The 18,056-nt window shown below is 41.0% G+C and overlaps 1 protein-coding gene across 7 annotated transcripts in view; it reads right to left on the bottom strand.

Annotated features, from left to right (window-relative positions):
* Positions 1-2,670: 2,670 nt before the first annotated feature.
* The window catches only part of LOC133072236 (STARD3 N-terminal-like protein), a 55,458-nt gene continuing 40,072 nt past the window's right edge, over positions 2,671-18,056 (bottom strand). For 5 of the 7 annotated variants that reach the window (XM_061165278.1, XM_061165276.1, XM_061165280.1 and 2 more), the window contains 7 exons: positions 16,927-17,004; positions 14,230-14,307; positions 12,290-12,343; positions 12,062-12,179; positions 10,210-10,305; positions 4,353-4,428; positions 2,671-3,164 (listed from right to left, as the gene is read on the bottom strand). In XM_061165278.1, the coding sequence (XP_061021261.1) occupies positions 4,370-4,428; positions 10,210-10,305; positions 12,062-12,179; positions 12,290-12,343; positions 14,230-14,307; positions 16,927-17,004 (483 nt within the window). In that variant the 3' untranslated portion in view covers positions 2,671-3,164; positions 4,353-4,369. Of the gene's footprint in view, positions 3,165-3,696; positions 4,180-4,352; positions 4,429-10,209; positions 10,306-12,061; positions 12,180-12,289; positions 12,344-14,229; positions 14,308-16,926; positions 17,005-18,056 lie in introns of those variants that run through there. The other 2 variants (XM_061165282.1, XM_061165281.1) reach the window with 2 other exon arrangements.

The following is an 18,056-nucleotide window of genomic DNA, read 5'->3' as shown; positions in this document are numbered from 1 at the left end:
AACTCTTTGCGACCCCATGAACTGCAGTACCCCAGGCTTCTCTGCCTATCACTATCTCCCTGAGCTTGCTCAAACTCATGTCCATTGAGTCAGTGATGCCATCCAACCATCTCATCCTCTGTCGCCCCCTTCACCTCTTGCCCTTAATCTTTCCCAGCATCAGGGTCTTTTCCACTGGGTCAGTTCTTTGCATCAGGTGGCCAAAGTATTGGAGTTTCAGCTTCAGCATCAGTACTTCCAATGAATATTCAGGATTGATTTCCTTTAGGATTGCCTGTGATGGACACAGCACCAACCTGCACCTATACCACAATGTAGGTTGATGTGGGGAGAGTAATGTCATAGGATAGGATTTTGCTGTTCTGTCAGGTGAAAAATAATATCTCATTTATCTCATTGTGGTTTTAATTTGCTTTTCTCTTTCTGTGAGTGAGGATAAGCATCTCTTTATATATTTAAAGTCAATTCAGATTTCCTTTCCTCTGCAGTATTTATTCATGTCCTTTGATCACTTTTTCTATTGAGTAACAATAGTAACACATATTATAACAATGCTCATTTATACATGTGTCTATTTCTATAGGTACAGACAAAACAAAAAGTTCACTGCATGGTGCATGGGTGAAAAAAATAAGTGATTCGAAAATCCTTTTTGTGTATTAGAAAAAAATTGTCTCCTTTAAAATTGGGAAGGTGTTTTTTGTTTGTATGATTACAACCTGCTTCAGCTTCCGTGAAACCAGTTCTTTTGAAAACCAAATAGAAGTTCAGATCTGGAAACAAACGAAGAGCAACCAGATACAAGAAAGAAGAAATCTAATTTAGTCTTCTTGGTTCTGAAGAATGTGATCAGGCATCGTTAGCCCAAATATCTGGCCCTCCTCTTAGCCATCTGAAACTATTTCTGCATTGGGAAAGCATAGAAGGCAAGATGGAAAAAATACAAACCACCGAATGTTTTGTGCAGCTGATTTCCCTGCCGGGGCCCCCAAGGGCAGTGCTGGGTAGTTTCCAACTTCTCAGCAACTTCCTGCCTCTCTCACCCTGGGCAGCCCTGGCCTGGGAGGCGCAGAGAAGGGAGGGCAGTGGGGGTGGGGAGACAGCCTGAGTGGCAACAGGAGGGAGCTGGTGTGGCTTGTGAGGGTTTCAATTTTGTTCATGTGCTCTGTCAAGTGTGGTTGATTCGTGGAAAAAGCTCAAAGTCAAACTGGCCTTCACTGGCTGGATCTCTGCAAAGTGTAGCTGGGGTGTCACAAAAAAATAAGAACAGTTAAACCACAACCAACTTTGCTCACTTTCAAAGGGTCACAGTTAATGGAATAAAAGGTCCTTCTGCATAGTCTTGCGATTGCTATCACACATACTCTGGGCTGCGGGTTCAGGTTCCCCACTTTTATAGACAGAGTTCATCCAATGAGCTCCTCTGTGAGTTGGGAACCTTATGCTCAGGATGTCCAAATGCTGCACCTCAAGGCCCCGAAGGAAAGGGCAGACAGGACTCCTTGGAACACAGGACTCCTTCCACCAACCACCTGTGCTCTTCCATGATCTGTGAGGCTGATATGTCTTGGTTTTATTTTCTCAGTGTAGACCAGGTGACATGAGACCCGATCCCTGAACCCAGTGACTTGGAAAGACTGCAGATGTGGGCAACAGGGATGCGCTTTCTCCCTCATGAGAAACGAGATACAGAAGGCCCTGGGGTCACCTAGCTGTGCAATTGAGTATCATATATCCTGAGTCACCCAAGCCTCCTGAAGGGACAAAATGACTTCAGAGTTAATCTGAGCAAGGCTTTCCAGATGGTAAATCAGACGACAGGGTGTCGGGTGAATAGCAGAGGGCTGCTCGGCAACATGAGCATGAAGAGCAGGTGGCTCTCCTCCCCACCCAGCAGGTCCAGAGAGGGGTCCAGGCCCTGGACTCCATCCGTCCAGCTCCAGAGGGAAGCAGGGCTCTGGCTGAGGTCAAGGCTTCAGCTCTCACAGTCGGAACTTGCAGCACAGTCAAGTCACATCCTTCCTTCCTCTTGTCTTTTCTCTGAGAGCCAACATCTGGGGTCCCTGCCCTCCCAGGAGGACTGGCCACATCCTCCTAGTCCAGCCTGAGCATAGGGGGAGAGCTCCTTCCTAGGTTAAAGTCACATGCTGATGTCCGGCTCAGGCCCCGCTGTGGTCATGGTGTAGATGCAGGTCCACTCCTGGGACAGGACATTCTCACTGTGATGACACCATTGAAGTCTTGAGGTCTTAGTCCACAGCCTGAGCCTGGAGCTCCCCCTTTCTCCACGTAAGGCGCTCCTTCTGGTGAGGCCCCAGGCTCCCAAGGAATTCCAGCTGTACTTCTGTTCTTAAATGACATAATGAATAACGACAGGAAACTGACAGACATGCTGCTTCCCATGAAGCAATGAGTCGAATATTTCTTTTTAACGAAAACAGCTCACAATAGAATTGATTTCATTTTGATTCAAGCTAACTAAACACAAGGGGAAATAATTTCATAGACAGGGTTTAAAGAAGGGTAGTCAGACTATTTTAGATCATACTTCTAAGAGAAAGATTCTATCTCTGGTAACCTTTTATATGTATTCACAATCCCTCAGGTTTCACTTTTGTAATTCTAACACTTTAGGCCAAATACATAATGCAAACAGGAAAAATAAACTAATCATTTTGATATGTTGGAGTTTATTACCTTTTAAAACTGTACAAATAGCGCATGTGCATGAGTTATAAAACATAAGGGAAATGTAGGGAGTTAAAAAAGAAATACAAAAGAAATTCGTAACATGAGACAAAAAAATTCCATTCTGCAAATCAAAATAAAGATATTTTGCATTCTAAAAAAGTGTTATTCCAATATATTAAGAAGCCTTTTTGATCAGGAACACAGCACAAGACTTTCTGCAACTATTCACTGACAGATCAGATCCAGTCTCACTGAATACAGGGTGGACCACGACATTATCTTACCAGCCACAGGCAGGTGACATAAATGGATGTGGGTATGGTACCATGTCTGTGAGGTATTACAATAAATAAATTCTTTATTAGCCGTTCAATAATGTCAGCAGTGGTTGTCACCATTTCAGCCTTCAATAGGGAGACCCCCATCTCCAGTTCCTTTTTCTTTCTGGTGACTTTCAATGAAGGTTTTTCACACTTAGAAGAAGAGAGAACACAAGAATGTTTGAGATGCAGCGTGAAAAGGCAAAATGCTACACTTGAAAAACCTGGGCAGGGCAACACGAGAACTTAAAGCCTTTTAGAAAAGGATCTACTATTCACAGGCCCATGATTTTGTCTCATGTCTGAACACTGTTGTAGGAAAAGGGCCCGAAGCACAGTGGACACCACTGATGCAGGGCCTTCAATACCAGGACTCTGGCAGCCTCTGACTCTATCTGACCCCATGCCAACTGCCCACCTTCTAAGAATCAGTGCACTGCTTTTTCCTGCTTTAAAATTTTATTTCATTATTTTTAATTGAGATATAATTGATAAATAACATTTTATTAGTTTAAGTTATATCACATAATGACTCTATATTTGTATATACTTTGAAATGGTCACCACAGTAAGTCTACATAAGTTAACATCCTTCATTATACATAGTTATAGATTATTTTTTTCTTATCAGATGAAGTTTTAAGATGTATTCTTTCCCTTCTGTGGTTAAATAATTAAGCAGAAATACAGCTTTTATAATTGACTGTTTATTTGCTCATATTTGTGAAGTTAACATGTTTCCTTTGATGATTTGAAGGGACTGAACAACGTGCCCCAAACCGGAGGCACATGGAGCCCGACTGCTGTGACTGGACCACGCCTGTCATCTCAGAAGCTCCAACACACTCCAGAGACGACCATCCGGTGTGCACCAGAGTGGATGCCGGTACAGATGGGGCGCCTGAGTCCCAGCTCTGCCCCCGCCAGCTGTGGGACCCTGGACCAGTCACCCACCCTCAGTCTCTCTGCCTCCGTGTAGGGTGTAAGTGGAGACAAGGACAGTGCCACCTCCCGGGACTGCTGCCCTCGCCCCATCAGAAGTCAGGGTTTGTAATTAAATCTGGTCTGACATGGAGACATTCTGGCTACAATAAACAAAACAAACTAAGCCATCCTTATACAGAAATGTGGGTCTCTGAGGTAGTTTTCATCCTCCGCCAATTTATACCTAGAAAATGTTAAGAGATTTTATATAATAAAATGTGCCTGACAAATTCACATAATTAGGAGAAATATAACTATAATCACTCCCATATTTTCTGAATTTAACTTTGAATCTACTTGAAGGAAGGCTCCATATTTAACTACTTCACTATTACAGTTTCATTTTCAAAGACTTACTTTAACAAAAGTCTTACTCATAGCTCTAAAAGTGGTTTTTCACTGTCCTGCTTTTCTTCAGCTTCATTTTCAGATCCTAGGTGGTAGAGAAGGGGAAGGAGAAAAAGTACCACATTCAATTACAGTAACAAATAATTTCTTTAACATTATGATATACATGCATAAAATTTTAAATGAGGGCTACATGTGTTTAATCCACAAGAGATTTAAGTTAACGAAACTGTAAAATAGTTTTACATTATATCTTGTAGAGGGAAAACTTTTAAATATCATTCACACTAATCTGTCCAATGGATTTCATGTATGTTCTTCTAAAAATATTCATATAGACCAAGAACTATTACCCACTGCTCCTCCACGTGTGTTTCTTTGCTGAAAAGCTTCCTTGGTTTTCAAGTGAAAATCTCTTTGGTATAAATAATTTAATATACATATTTGAAAAATGGCTGTATTCAGCCAGTGAGAGAGGGGGAGTCTAAAGTGTGGGGGCAGCTGTGTCACCGCTGTGAGCTGTTTCAGCGACCACAGTTACAACCTTTCTGAGTCAATGTTGCATGAACCTTCTATTATTGTTTCTTTTAAGAACATACTTTATTTTTCAATTCTTATTTTTATTCATTTTTTGGTCACAACATGCAGGATGTGGGATCTTAGTTCCCTGACCAGGGACCGAATCCATGCCCTCTACATTGGAATCTTATGTAGAATATTATGTAGAATTATATGGAATCTTAAGCATGGAATCTTAACCACTGGACCACACCAGGGAAGCCCCTACCTTCTACTATTCTTCAATTGGACCCAGTCATTACTCTGGGATGATATCCTTAGGATATATCCTTGAGGAAATAACACTTTTTTCCATTATGAGATTTTCCCTCTAAAAATGAGAAGGAAAATCTAATGTCTGAGTGCAGAAAATTATTAATTATTATATTTCCATGAAGTATATTTCATTTCATGGAAATATAATTCTATAGTACATAACAACATGGGAAATATATATGCAATAAAAGTAAAAGCAAATATATAACAAGAAATACAGTATAAGATCATATTTGATAAAAACTTATAAACTTTATATACTAGCATGAATCAGTAAGACTAGGGGAAAAAAAAAGACCAGGTGACTTATGTACATTTCTGGATATTCCAAAATTTCTACCATAAACTTAAAGTGGCTTTATAACTTTTTAAAAAGGGTATAAATAATATAGACAGTATGGCCAACACACATTATGTAAATTATAAACACAAAAGTAGAAAGAAACAAACTGTCAATATTAATGTTGCTGAATAGTCTGAAGGAGAGTTAGCTTCTACTTTTCTTCTTTTCACATTTTTATAGCAATTACACATTCCTCTCATACTCAGGCATGGGAACTAAAGACGGTGGTGAGGAGACCGAGGGGACAGGTTAGGATGTTACCTACTCACCCACAAGAGCAGCCTGCCTCACTGTTACTTTGCTCCTATCAGATAACACAGTTCAAAAAGGACACTTTCCCCAGGAGGGAAACTGGGGGGCAGGATAAATGGGGAGAGTGGGGCTGACACAGACACAATCTATATACAAAATAGATAACTACTGTGTGCACACAGAACTCTACTCGATACTCTCTAATGACCTATAAGGGAAAAGAGTCTTAAAAAGAGTGGATATTATGTATAACTGATGCACTTTGCTATACAATTGAAACTAATACCACTTTGTAAATCAACTATAACCCAATAATTTTTTTTTTTTTTTTAAAAAGGGCACTTTATGGAGAACGTCTGCCTGGATTATAGCCAAGAACAAATCTGGCACAGAAGAATGAACCCCGAAGAAGCTTAAGGAAATGTCTGTGTCCCACACCTAAACCTCACAAATATCATGTCGTTCAGATTAGGTTTGTGGCAAAACAAATACATAAAGATGCAGTGGCAGGAAGGCTTCACTTCCCAGCATATTGCACTGCTGTAAATCTTAGAGACTCCAGGGTGGTTTAACTGCCATCTCACTTGGCAAGGAGTCTAAGGAAGGCGGTCACATGGAGTCTTCCTGTTTCCGGGCTCACTTTCCACCTGTGAGGGTAACGGCATTCAAGCCACAATAAACTGGCATGCTTTAGAACTACTGGGAAGTCCTAAATAAAGTCAAATTTTTAAACCACAATAATACATATGCTTTCCCTAATCTCAACGTGAAAGCTACTAAGGTGTTCCAACTATTGTCAAAGAACGAGTTCAACCAGTCTTCTCTGAAAAGTGAGTATAAAAACTAATGAACCAAACAGCAGATTCAGTGCTAGGGAGGCAACCTAATAAGGCCTGAAACTTTGTGAGAAGTGATTGAAAAACTGCAGAACTGAGAGAACAATATTGTTCCCCCACCTCCCATCACTCAGCTTCATGGTATGAAGGTTCTTCCAAGTATGGCAGGCTGTGAGGACTGGCAGCAGATTTACACAGTTGAAGGAGCTCCTTTCATCTGAGGTGAGGAGTAATGCAATGGTGCAACAGTGGTGTGTGAGCAAAGGCCCAGAGTCTCTGCTGGTTTGAGGTGATGGTCAAGGCTGCAGCGAGCATATACTTGCCTGAAGCTGTGTGCAAACTCAGCGGAAACCCAAGAGAACCTATGCTAGACCAGGCGACTGTGAGGCTGTAAACATGTGCAGAGGAGATGCAAAAATATTCAGCAAAAAGCACAAGCGGAAGAAGACTCGAAAAGACCTGAAATTCAAATGTGCTATCCAATACATACAAATGGCCATCTGGCCGAGGATGCAAGTCTTAACCAAGGTGCCTGATCACAAAACCTGTCCAATCACTGGTTAGCACTATGCTCTGTGGACACAAGGGTAACTCCTAAGAACTCAGGCTTAAAAATTTAAGAACTAACAATAACAACTGAGAAGACACATCTGCAGCCACACCACAGGGGACATAATTTCACAGACAGCCCACACCAGCATGGATGGTGTCAAATTAAATTTTCAGTGCCTTCATCTAGACTTGTTTAGCACAGATGACAGGATGCGACTGAGTTATTCTTTAAGTCAACCGTTCAGTGATTCAGGACATGACAAATTACCTTTTATCCAGCATCACAAGTGGTTCATTTAAATTATCTGAGCACATAAGAACTTTAACCCAACCATCTGAGAACTGGGCTTCCTCATTCTTTCAACTTAATACACAGGCGAACAGGATACGGCTAAAGCAGCAAGGAAATCTGCAAACAAGACACCTTATATCCTTTAAAATACATCTACTAAAATCTGCTAATTTTCCAAGGCTCTGTGACTCTTCAAATTCAAGCCACTCCTTCACAAGGAAAAATGCTAACATTTAAATTTTTGGTGACCCAATTTCTTTCTTCCTTCAAAATTCATTCCTTCAAAAGTTCTAAGTTTACTATGTACCTATGTACCAGGCACTCAACTTGGTACTAGAGAAAGACAGACAAGAGGCAAGACAGGCCCCAGCTGTCCTCTTAATGACTAGGGGCCAGTCAGCAGGATACTAGGATAAAAAGCTTATAACTTCTGCTGCTGAAACCATTTAATATTTGTCCACTGACCTAACAAGAAAGCTTTAGAGTAAAATCTTTTCTGGGCACATTAATTCCAAGAATAATTTTTAATCTTAATTCTTTCCTAAACTGAACACAGATAATGAAAATATACAGTAAAGTAAGTCACCTCGAACACTCCTCTGCCCACTACTAAACTGGTCTTTGCTTAAACAATGCAGCCACCCAGCGGAATGCTTACAGTGCTGTTTTTGTTTAGCTCATAATTCTGTGACGTGGTAATGCTTTCAACTGCCACTAGGGGGTGGTAAAAGTCAGAGGAGGAAGCCCATGGCTTGCTTGATGAAAAATGCCTGAGGTATTCCTCACATTATTATCCTGCTGTTCTGAACTTCTGATTAAAAGAAAAAGTACACATAGGTGCTGAGAAATTCTATTAGTCTCAGTAAAAAGGTACACAACATCATGAACTATAATGTAAACTTCAAAAAAAAGGAAAAAAATGATTTATCTGACATACAAAAATCTCAAGGAAATCATCCTTATAACGAGGTAATGAAAAGTTTACTATTCATCCTAGGGTCAGTTGACTGAGAAACAGCATTTCTGCTCAATCACATCTTTATTTCATCTGACTCTATGATTTTGTTGTTGTTGTTGTTTAAGATTTACTTATTTATTTTATTTTTCATCTGGGCTGGGTCTTGTTGCTCCCTGCAGGCTTTACCATTTGTTGCGGTATGCAGGCTTCTCATTGCGGTGGCTTCTCCTGCTGCAGACTACAGGCCCTAGGTGCTCGGGCTTCAGTAGTTGCAGCTCCCGGGCTTTAGAGCTCAGGCTCAGTAGTTGTGGCACATGGGCTTAGTTGCTCTGTGGCATGTTGGATCTTCCTGGACCAGGGACCAAACCGGTGTCCCTTGCACTGCAAGGCAGATTCTTAATCACTGGACCACAAGGGAAGCCCTATGATTTTCTTTTATATTGCTTTTAAATTCAACACCAATACTCCAGAATATCAAGTTACTTCAAGTTCCCCTGACTCCCTATGTCACAATATGATGTCTTTGATCTTCACATGGCTCTTTCTGCCTGGAGCTTGTTTTACTCTATTGTGTGTGTGTGTGTTTAAAATATTTACTATGTGTAATGTGAGAATAAAATAATGTAGTCTCTAACTCAAGTTTACATCCCAGTAATAGGAACAGGCCGAGTTACTGCCAAAGTCAGTGCAGTCAGCACAGGATGACAGCGCTGTGGAAGGGATCTCACAGAACATGAGGCAAAAGATGCCCTACCGACGACTGAGGGGAGTCGGGGGCATGGTGGGGGTGGGGTCAGGAAGAAGGCTTCTCAACATCTGAGGGGACACTAGGACCACAGAGGTATGTCAAGGACAGAACAAGCAAGATGCACAATGGCTTGGGGGCTCTGGTGTATTTTCAGAAATCTAAGAATAGCACACAGGAGCATGATGAGAGGAGAGTTTGGACCATGGGTAAAGATGGACATACAGGTGCTTTCTGCCAGGCTTAGGATCCAATCACTTTCTTAATCTTTTGTGTCACTGAAGGCTTTTAGGCAAGGGAATAATAACATGGTCAATTTTGCTAATAATGAAAAATATATAAAATTTGCATATATTAGCTGTGATCATAGATGCTAGCCCTGGAGCTGGGGTTCAAGTCCAAGCTTCACCTTCTTACTCTTTGTGTAATACTGGATGAACTATCTCACCTCTCTGCGCTTCAACTTGCTGATCTCTAAAACAGGGATAATGAGACTTTGACCTCCTTAGAGAGGTTATGAGGCACCCTTAGAACAAGGCAGTCATTCTATCTAACATGGTATTATGGTGGCTGGTTGGGAGAAGGCAACTGAGGAGGAGGCTGTTGCAGAAACAGAAGTGATGGCAATTTAAATGAAATCAAGAAGGTAGCAACAAAGATCAAAATGGCATGGGGAATGATGGGCCGGGAGCCACAGGAAAGGGGCGGAGTCCCCAGTGAGGCTCTGGTTTCTGACATGGGCAACGGGGTGGGTGGTGCTCTCAGACATGGGGGATTCTGGAGGAAGGTCCATCAGGGGGTGACAGATAAGAGAGCATCAAGACTCTCCCCTGTCCACATACCAGTGTGTAAGGCCTTCTACCATGTTTATTTTTGCAACTCTGCATCTCATCATGGGGTGCACATCAAGACCATGTCTTATTTATATTCACATCCTAAATGTCTGGTATGTTAAATGTTTGCTAAGCATATTGAGGAGTACGGGGGTGAGGTGAGGGGGGGAAAGCTTCTGAATGATAAGACAAAAACATAAATGATAAATCAAATTTCCTACCTGCTTCAGATTCAGGAGGAGAATAAAACTGACCATCAGAAAGACCCCCAGGTATCAGCGCCGCCCTCTCCGAGGCATCCTGAACTATCAAGAGTCCTAGAAGAGAAGAAATTCGGATGCTGAGAATGATGCCACTGTTCTGGTAGATTTGTGGCCAGGTTAACCAAAATAAAACAGTATTATTATTACATTTTAAAAACTCTTAGTAGGAAAGGGTACTTTGAAAAATCTTTCAACCAAAAACTAACTGTTAATAGAATCTTCCCATCTGGAAATACCTACTTCCCTACAGAAACCAACAACATCAAAAGCAAAGCACAAAGCCAAACAAACCAACAAAAAGAACTCATGAGCTTGTACAAATGGCCTCTAGTCTAATCTGGTTAGAGAAATGCCAGCATAAAAGCAAAAAAGCGCTAACAGAGAGGCTGTGGACAACGCGTTCTTCTGGCTGAAGCTGGGTTATACCGAGTTAAAGCTGGAGGAAGCACCAGGCCAGGCAGCAGGTGCCAGGTGTGCATGAAATACTGCTTACAGTGAAAATAAACGCTATTTTCAATGTTTTCACAAATCATGTGTTTTTCTTTTATTAGTGACTTTAGTTTAATCACACAGGCACGCAAGCCTCAGTCACACGAACAGCTGACATACTTTCACTAAAGTTCAGTTTGATGTTTATATACAATTTAAACAATTTTTGTTTTTTTACTTTTGGCCAGGCCTGGCAGCACGAGGGATCTTAGTTCCCTAACCAGGGTTTGAACCCACACCCCCTGCAGTGGAAGCCCAGAGTCCTAACCACTGAACTACCAGGGAATTCCTCTATTTACAACTTTTTTAACAAGCGGCTTCATTTAGCTTTACTTGTCCCTTTTCCACAATACAGTTTCATAACAGAACAGAGGGCACAAGATAGAAAATGGATCTTAGTCTGGTTAATGTGTTTTAAAATCTATTCTTGAATGATAATTCTTTTCTCACCGATTTCATCTTTGTACATGATCTTTTGAAAAATAAAACCACTTACAAGTTTATTTTTCCTTCTACTATATCTTGAGGTTATAGTCATGTTTAACTTTCTGTAAGACATAAGAAATTTTTTTTTTGCCTATTAGGTGGGGCAAATCCAGCCAGATGACAGAGAACATAAAAACAGCAAGTCTTACAACTGTCTTGAGTCTCTGCTTTGAACTTTGATTATATGTGTCTAAGGGGACAGGTGGAATGTGGGTGCTGCCACTAAGGCCATCATACAGGGAAGAATTCCAGCCCAATAATTCAGTCTAAAGTTCAATCACTTGGATCTCCCAGTGAACATGCCATGACGCTCAAAGCTACACAAGGAGATGATAACAACTTTAATAGGATTCATGACCACATATTGCCAGCTCTCACCCTCTACTCAGAGGAGGATGGAAAGCCTGAGACGGGTGAACATTTCTCTGGCTGGCTAACTTCCCCCTCTCCTTTCCATCTCCATCAGCAACCCATCAAAGGGGTTACCAAAGGGGAAAGGTGGGAGAGGAAGGGATGAATTAGGAGGTTGGGATTACATATATACACCACTAATATATAAAAGATAAATCATCAACAAGGACCTACTGAATAGCATAGGGAACTCTATTCAATACTCTGTAATATCCTGTATGGGAAAAAATTTGGAAAGGAATAAATATATGTATATGAACAACTAAATCACTTTGTTATATATGTGAAACTAACATACAGTGTAAATTAACTATACTCCAATATAAAATAAAAATTAAAAAACTAAAAAAAGCAAAGCCAGAACTCTGCAGCCCCTCCCCCCAACCTGGCTGGTCTCAGGAGGTAAACTCGGAGAGAAACTTACTGTTTTCTTCTTCTGCCTCTTGAGGTAACACTTTGAAGTCCAGGAACCATGTCTCGATCCAGGCAAGGATGAAGGAAATGATGGGCAGCACATAGCCAAAAGCCCCTTGTGAGAAAAGCTGGAAGAACAGACGCGACCAGGAGAGACAAACACAGTTACCATGAGCTCATCCTAGAGAACAAGGCATCAGTACGACAGTCACGGCACAGAAAGAGTGGAAAGGCGTACCTTTGAGAGGATCACTTTTGCTAATAAAAAGGCACTGGTCACTGCTGTTGTCAACTGAAAGACACATAATCCAGCAACATTCAAATTAGATATCTGACACTGTAAAGGCATCTCCCTCGTGCAGGAGAACCATCTGGGCCAGGATCAGGTAACGCTCGAAAAGGCCCTGGCGCACCTGGCTTCCTCCCATGTCACTCTTCCTCTGTCCCCTAAACTGGATGGGGGCAAAGAGGGCTTCCACATGGCGCGGATGCCCTGCGTGGCAGCTTGAGGTTTCCCTTCAACCACAGGCTGGTATGTTGGGAAACTCAATTTTGTCCACTGGAGGGTACAACATGTAAAGATGCTACCTGCATAGGGGGGACCAGTGAATGCGAGGCAGGGCTCCCCCAGGGCTCAGGAAGCCCAGAGATTATTCCCACAGGACCTGGGCCTCATGTCTTCATCCTCTAACTAAGATATGTAGCAATAGGAAACCTAACCAAAGTGCATGCCAACAGGAGCCTTGACTGACAAAACAGAGGTCAAGAAACACCAGGTGTCATGCATGGTCACTATGAACAAAGTTGCAGAATCAGTTTTGTGAGCAAAACACAACACACACACACACACACACACACACACACATATACATGTTAATACATACACACACAGACACCCCAGGATTGGGAGAGGAGGCATCTTACATTCTGATACTAATTAATTTTACAGGCTGACACTAAGTGCTTTTCAGGAACCAGCTGACTCCTTCCAGCTGCCTGACCCCCTCTCTGTACATGTTTTTAGAAACAAGAATCAAAAACAATAAAATGGATGTGCTTAAAATGACCCCTTGACAATTTCAAGTTAGAGACTGAAGAAGGTTTCTTAAAACTCACTGCACAGTCAACCACTTTCCGAAACAAACATTGAGACAGATTTTCTGAAAGATACCAGTGCACATCATGGAAACTGAACAGAATGTCCCAAATTTGGATCGCTGGAGAAAATGGACAAGCGACAACCATCACAGCTGTTTGGGATCAGCAATAGCGTACATTCAGGAAAGGGAGCTGAGTCTGACAGAAACTGATGGCCTCCATCCATGAAATGTGAGCTTGGGGTTCGATGGATGCTCAGAAGAGATGGTCCAGGCAGACAAGGCACATGGTGGATGCCCTCTTAGGACAGCAAACAACTCCATGCCCACCTGGACAAGCCCGTGCCAGGCCCACACAGACCAAGGTCCCACACAGTTTAGTCCTGCCCAAGTCTTCAAGTCTGAGGAGCTTCCCCCATGTACCTGCCTTGTTTAGAGCTCTCAACATGGTGACTGTTCAGAGGTCCATGGAAATGGTGAAAATAATTCAGGCAGAATTGCTTATAATTCTTCTTTCAACCAATGAATACTTAATGAGAAGAGTTTGGGCCAAAGCTCTGGGTTGGATGCCAGGAAATGGACGTGAGTAAAAAATGCCACTGCCTTCAAGAAATCCGAAGGCAGCAATAAAAGGGAACTTTTACCTTTAAGACTGGAGGGAGGTGGGTAACACTGGGAGGAAGGCAGGGATCAAAATCAGAAGAGATCAAATGGCGAAAAATCACCAAGATGTTTCAACCCAAGAGGAAATGGTCCAAACTGCTTTGAGACAGAGGGACTGAACTCATCTCTCATTTGCAAAATGAGGTAGAGGGTGGGCTGGTGCTTGGACCACAATCACTGCTAGGCCCCTGGATTCCTCATTTGTCTCAGCTTCCATAGCAATAAAGCTAGTTACTCATCAACTCTGGAGAGAAGCCCTGGAGAACGAAACCTACTGAGGTGTGAAGCACAGGGATTCAGGAGAAGCCAGGAGGATTCAGCTCGGGTGGAAACCACACATGCCCCCAGCTCAGGCCTCTTGTGAGCAGGCCTTGGCCCCGAGCACTGGAGGCGGGAACCGCTCAGCAGGCATACTCACCGCTATGGCCCACCAATGGCGCAGTCTGCACACCGCATATGCAAGTATTAACACTTTAAATCGAAAAACTGCCAAAAGCTATATAAAAAAAAAAAGACAAGTTTTCAGGGATATGCACAAAGGTATACATTAAGTTTTATGAAGAACCCACCAAAGTGTTTTCATTATTCTGATTGAGTTGAAAACTGTCACAGACAGGTACTGGTTTATAGACCAGTTTGGGATCTCTGCTCTAGAATTTGTCGAATATCGCATAGACAGGGACTCAAATTAACTTCCCATTATCAAGAAAAGAATATATAGTGAGGTGTTTCTTTTACCTTTCTATTTGAGTCCATTTAGATTCTGATATCCTTAAAGGTTGGAGACAATGTTTTTGAAAGTTGACTTTCCACTCCAAGTACCTTTCCACTCACTTTCAGAAGATACCAGATTGTTAGTGAAGTCCACTGGAAAGCTCTGAGTTACTGGGTGTTGCTAGAGTTTTGCAATCCCAGGAGCTTCCCTCTGATTGTTCACCATGGTTCAGGGACTTTTGTGGAATGCTTTATGTGTATTACTGTCCCACATAATCCCCCAACCCAGCAATTCCATGAGTCAGCAACCATTACAATGGATACAGAAACTGTTGAGGCCACACAATCTTAGTGAGGAAGCCAGGATTGAACCTAGACAGCCTGATTTCAAAGATCAGGCTCTTAGCCACTATTCCAATTGTCTTAGTAATTCTCATTTACTAAGGAATAAACATAGAATAAAATTTTACCTATTTTACTTGAAACATATGCTCGTTCTGAGTAGTAAGAAGTCAGGTGGCTCTTGAGTAATGCCTCGGGGTAGGGGTCTGCCAAATGTTCCTCACTCATCAAAACTGCTGAAGGGCTGGAAGCTGACAACTTCATTGTTGTCATTGGCTATATGACCTCACTCAAGACCCTTTCATGTAAATGAAGTTTACCGCTTTATTTGTTTTAATTTGTGGCTTTCATTAAAAATGGGTTTACCAGTAACGTGCTAACCATTTAGTTTCTTTATTTATCCTACTCCTATCTCTGTATTCTGGACTTGGCAAAGGCATAAATCTTTATTCCTTTATCTCAAAGTCTCCCAGACTCCAAGGTTTCCTGGAGGCTGTGTCCATTTCCAAGGCCAAGAGTGACAGTTTTTCCAAGCTGAGCTAATAGGTCCCACCTAATTGTCCAATATCATTAACTCTCTAGGCAGAGTTCAGACAACCCTTGGAGATATGTCCAGAGGATTAACTTGGCTTCCTAATAATTCCTGGCTCAGACTACTTAAGAAAAATTCATCAGAGGAAGTAAAAGCAAAGAGAGAAGTCAATTTTGTTATTACATGTCAATAGCTTTACAGAAAAAAAATTATCAAGAGATTTAGGATCTAACATGCTCTGCCACAAGTTCAGTGACGTGGGATAGGTCCAAGACACTGACCCATGAGACTCAATGTCTTCCTCTGGAAAAGCAGATTAAATTATATCGGTGGTTTTCCAAATACTCTGTGGCAGTCAAACACTTTTTCAAAACAATCTTATTGGAACACTAACATACTGTACAGATGAAAGTGGAATTTACTCCGATTGCAAGGGGGTGATGACAAGGAACCCGGATCTCTATTTACTGGGAATCCCATCTCTTTCCTGCTCCACACTTCAGCACGGTGAGTCAGAAAAACAAAACAAGCTAGACTTTTCAGAGCAGTTCAAACGCCACTAGAAAATATAGCCATTAATATTTTCAACCAAAGTTAATGATGATGATAACAATGATTGGAGGTAAATCGCTGAGCTTCTGAGACATACCTTTCATTGGGCTAAGTGTTTTCTGGGTATTATTTTACTTATGTTTCAAAACTATGATGATTTCATTTCACATAGGAGCAAACTGAAGTTTAGACCTAATATATACAAAGATATACAATTACTGGCTGTGTTGTGAATAAAACCTAGGTTTTTCTGACTGTAAGGGTCTTAACCACTGTGCACACAGCTTCTAAGGATAGTGAATAAAGTAGTTAAAATGAATTTGGAGGAGTTTTTAATGAATTTCAATTGCCTATACTGTGTAACACAATGGTAGGACCTGACTTATTCACACTACCACCTGGTAAAAAGATACCATGGAGATCTATCAAACCCAATCAAAGTCACAATGTATCCTAGAAAGATACTGCAAATATTCCTTTGAATAAAATGAACACCTCATCTACAGAACTGCATCTATACAGTTCTACAACTGACTAATGTTGCCCAAGATTGTCAATATATCAGTTTTCTCAAAAGCTCCTATTATGGAAAAATGAAACAGAATCATTATTAAAAATACACTCAGAAATCTACCACAAGAGAGAAAACGAATGGCATGTTCACTGTGCTATTATATAAACAGGTAAATTTTCCTTTTTAGCATCTGCTGATGGCTTCTATCTCAGCTACTTTTGAAAGAATAAAGGAAAATCTGAATGACTTCTTCTGCTATGCTCCCTTATTTCTCATTAATCTTTTCTTTCCTTGAAATGACCAGAGAGAGACAGCACTGAATGGTCCAAGGATAAAGGTAAAGGAAAGATAATGTTTAAAAGAGGAAAAAAGAATTGCACAAAAACTGAGGTCTACTGAGAGTTTGCCTTTTGGTTAGTCTCATCATGTCCAAAATGAAATGTACACCAGAGAATACTTACAAATATATCAAAATAAGAAGAGTAGTAGTCATACTGCACCACCTCTTTCTCTAATGTGTTCTCAATACCTCCATTCACCTGGGAAGGACAGGAAGAAATAAAAATGAGTGTTATGTGCAAAAATAAAACAGGAGAACATACAAGTGAGGTTTTACAAACACTTTTCTATCTTCTTCAGAAGACAGAGAACAATAACCAGAAATTTTAAAACATGTTAAGAACCCTCATATTTCTAACAGAAAAATGGTGAAGGGCATTTCTCACTTCAATTCTCAATTCAACAAATAGATAATGGTGAACAATGCGTTTTTGAAGCTTATATTTTGGCACACTAAAATGTTAAACGTGATTTCTTTTTCTTACAAGAGAATGTCTTCAGTCATACAAACATGTATTTTTATGGAAGATATTAACATTTATCCAGGATTCCCCTCACTTTCTGATCACTCTTCACTATTTTAAATCTTGGAGGCCAAGTTGTCCCCTAATCGCTTAGCAAACATCCATAACAACAGTTATCACACAGAAGAGACAGAAGAAATGTAAAAAATCTCCGTGGTTGTTCCTATTTGTTCCTCGCATTTTAAAGTTCCGCACTCTTGAATAGATAACAAAATAAAGGCCAAGCTAGACTTACAATCATGTGTGACAAAGTTATAGAAGATGATGTAAAGTAAACTTATTACGATAAATTTTCTGTCCTCTCCCAATTCTATCAAGATGAATTTTAAATGATCAAGTTTAAAATTCTGCATATCAAACTATAAAGAATATTACTTTTTCAAAAGTAGTATTCTTTAAAAAAAAAAAAATCAGAAAGGACCACATGTCTGACAGCTAAGAAAGGATGCAAGCAGACCCTCTATAACTGCGAGGACCCATGAATGAGCTGATAACAGGGAACAGGGTGTACAATAGCAAATTCAAGTCTCCAATCTGGAGTACAGACACTGTTGGTCCTGACAAACCAGTGCAGTTATCTGAGGACAAATTAGAGGGCAATTAACCAGAGATCTGGGTAAAAGAAAAAAGGGGAAAAAGTCAATAAGGAATACTTTTGTACGATTTACTAGTGTGTGTGTGTGTGTGTGTGTGTGTGTGTGAAAGTTGCTCAGTCATGTCCAACTCTT

Source organism: Dama dama, chromosome 18, assembly GCF_033118175.1.
Source record: "Dama dama isolate Ldn47 chromosome 18, ASM3311817v1, whole genome shotgun sequence".
Taxonomy (NCBI): Eukaryota; Metazoa; Chordata; class Mammalia; order Artiodactyla; family Cervidae; genus Dama; species Dama dama.
Note: the sequence above shows the minus strand (reverse complement) of the source record. Positions and strands in the feature narration are given on the sequence as shown.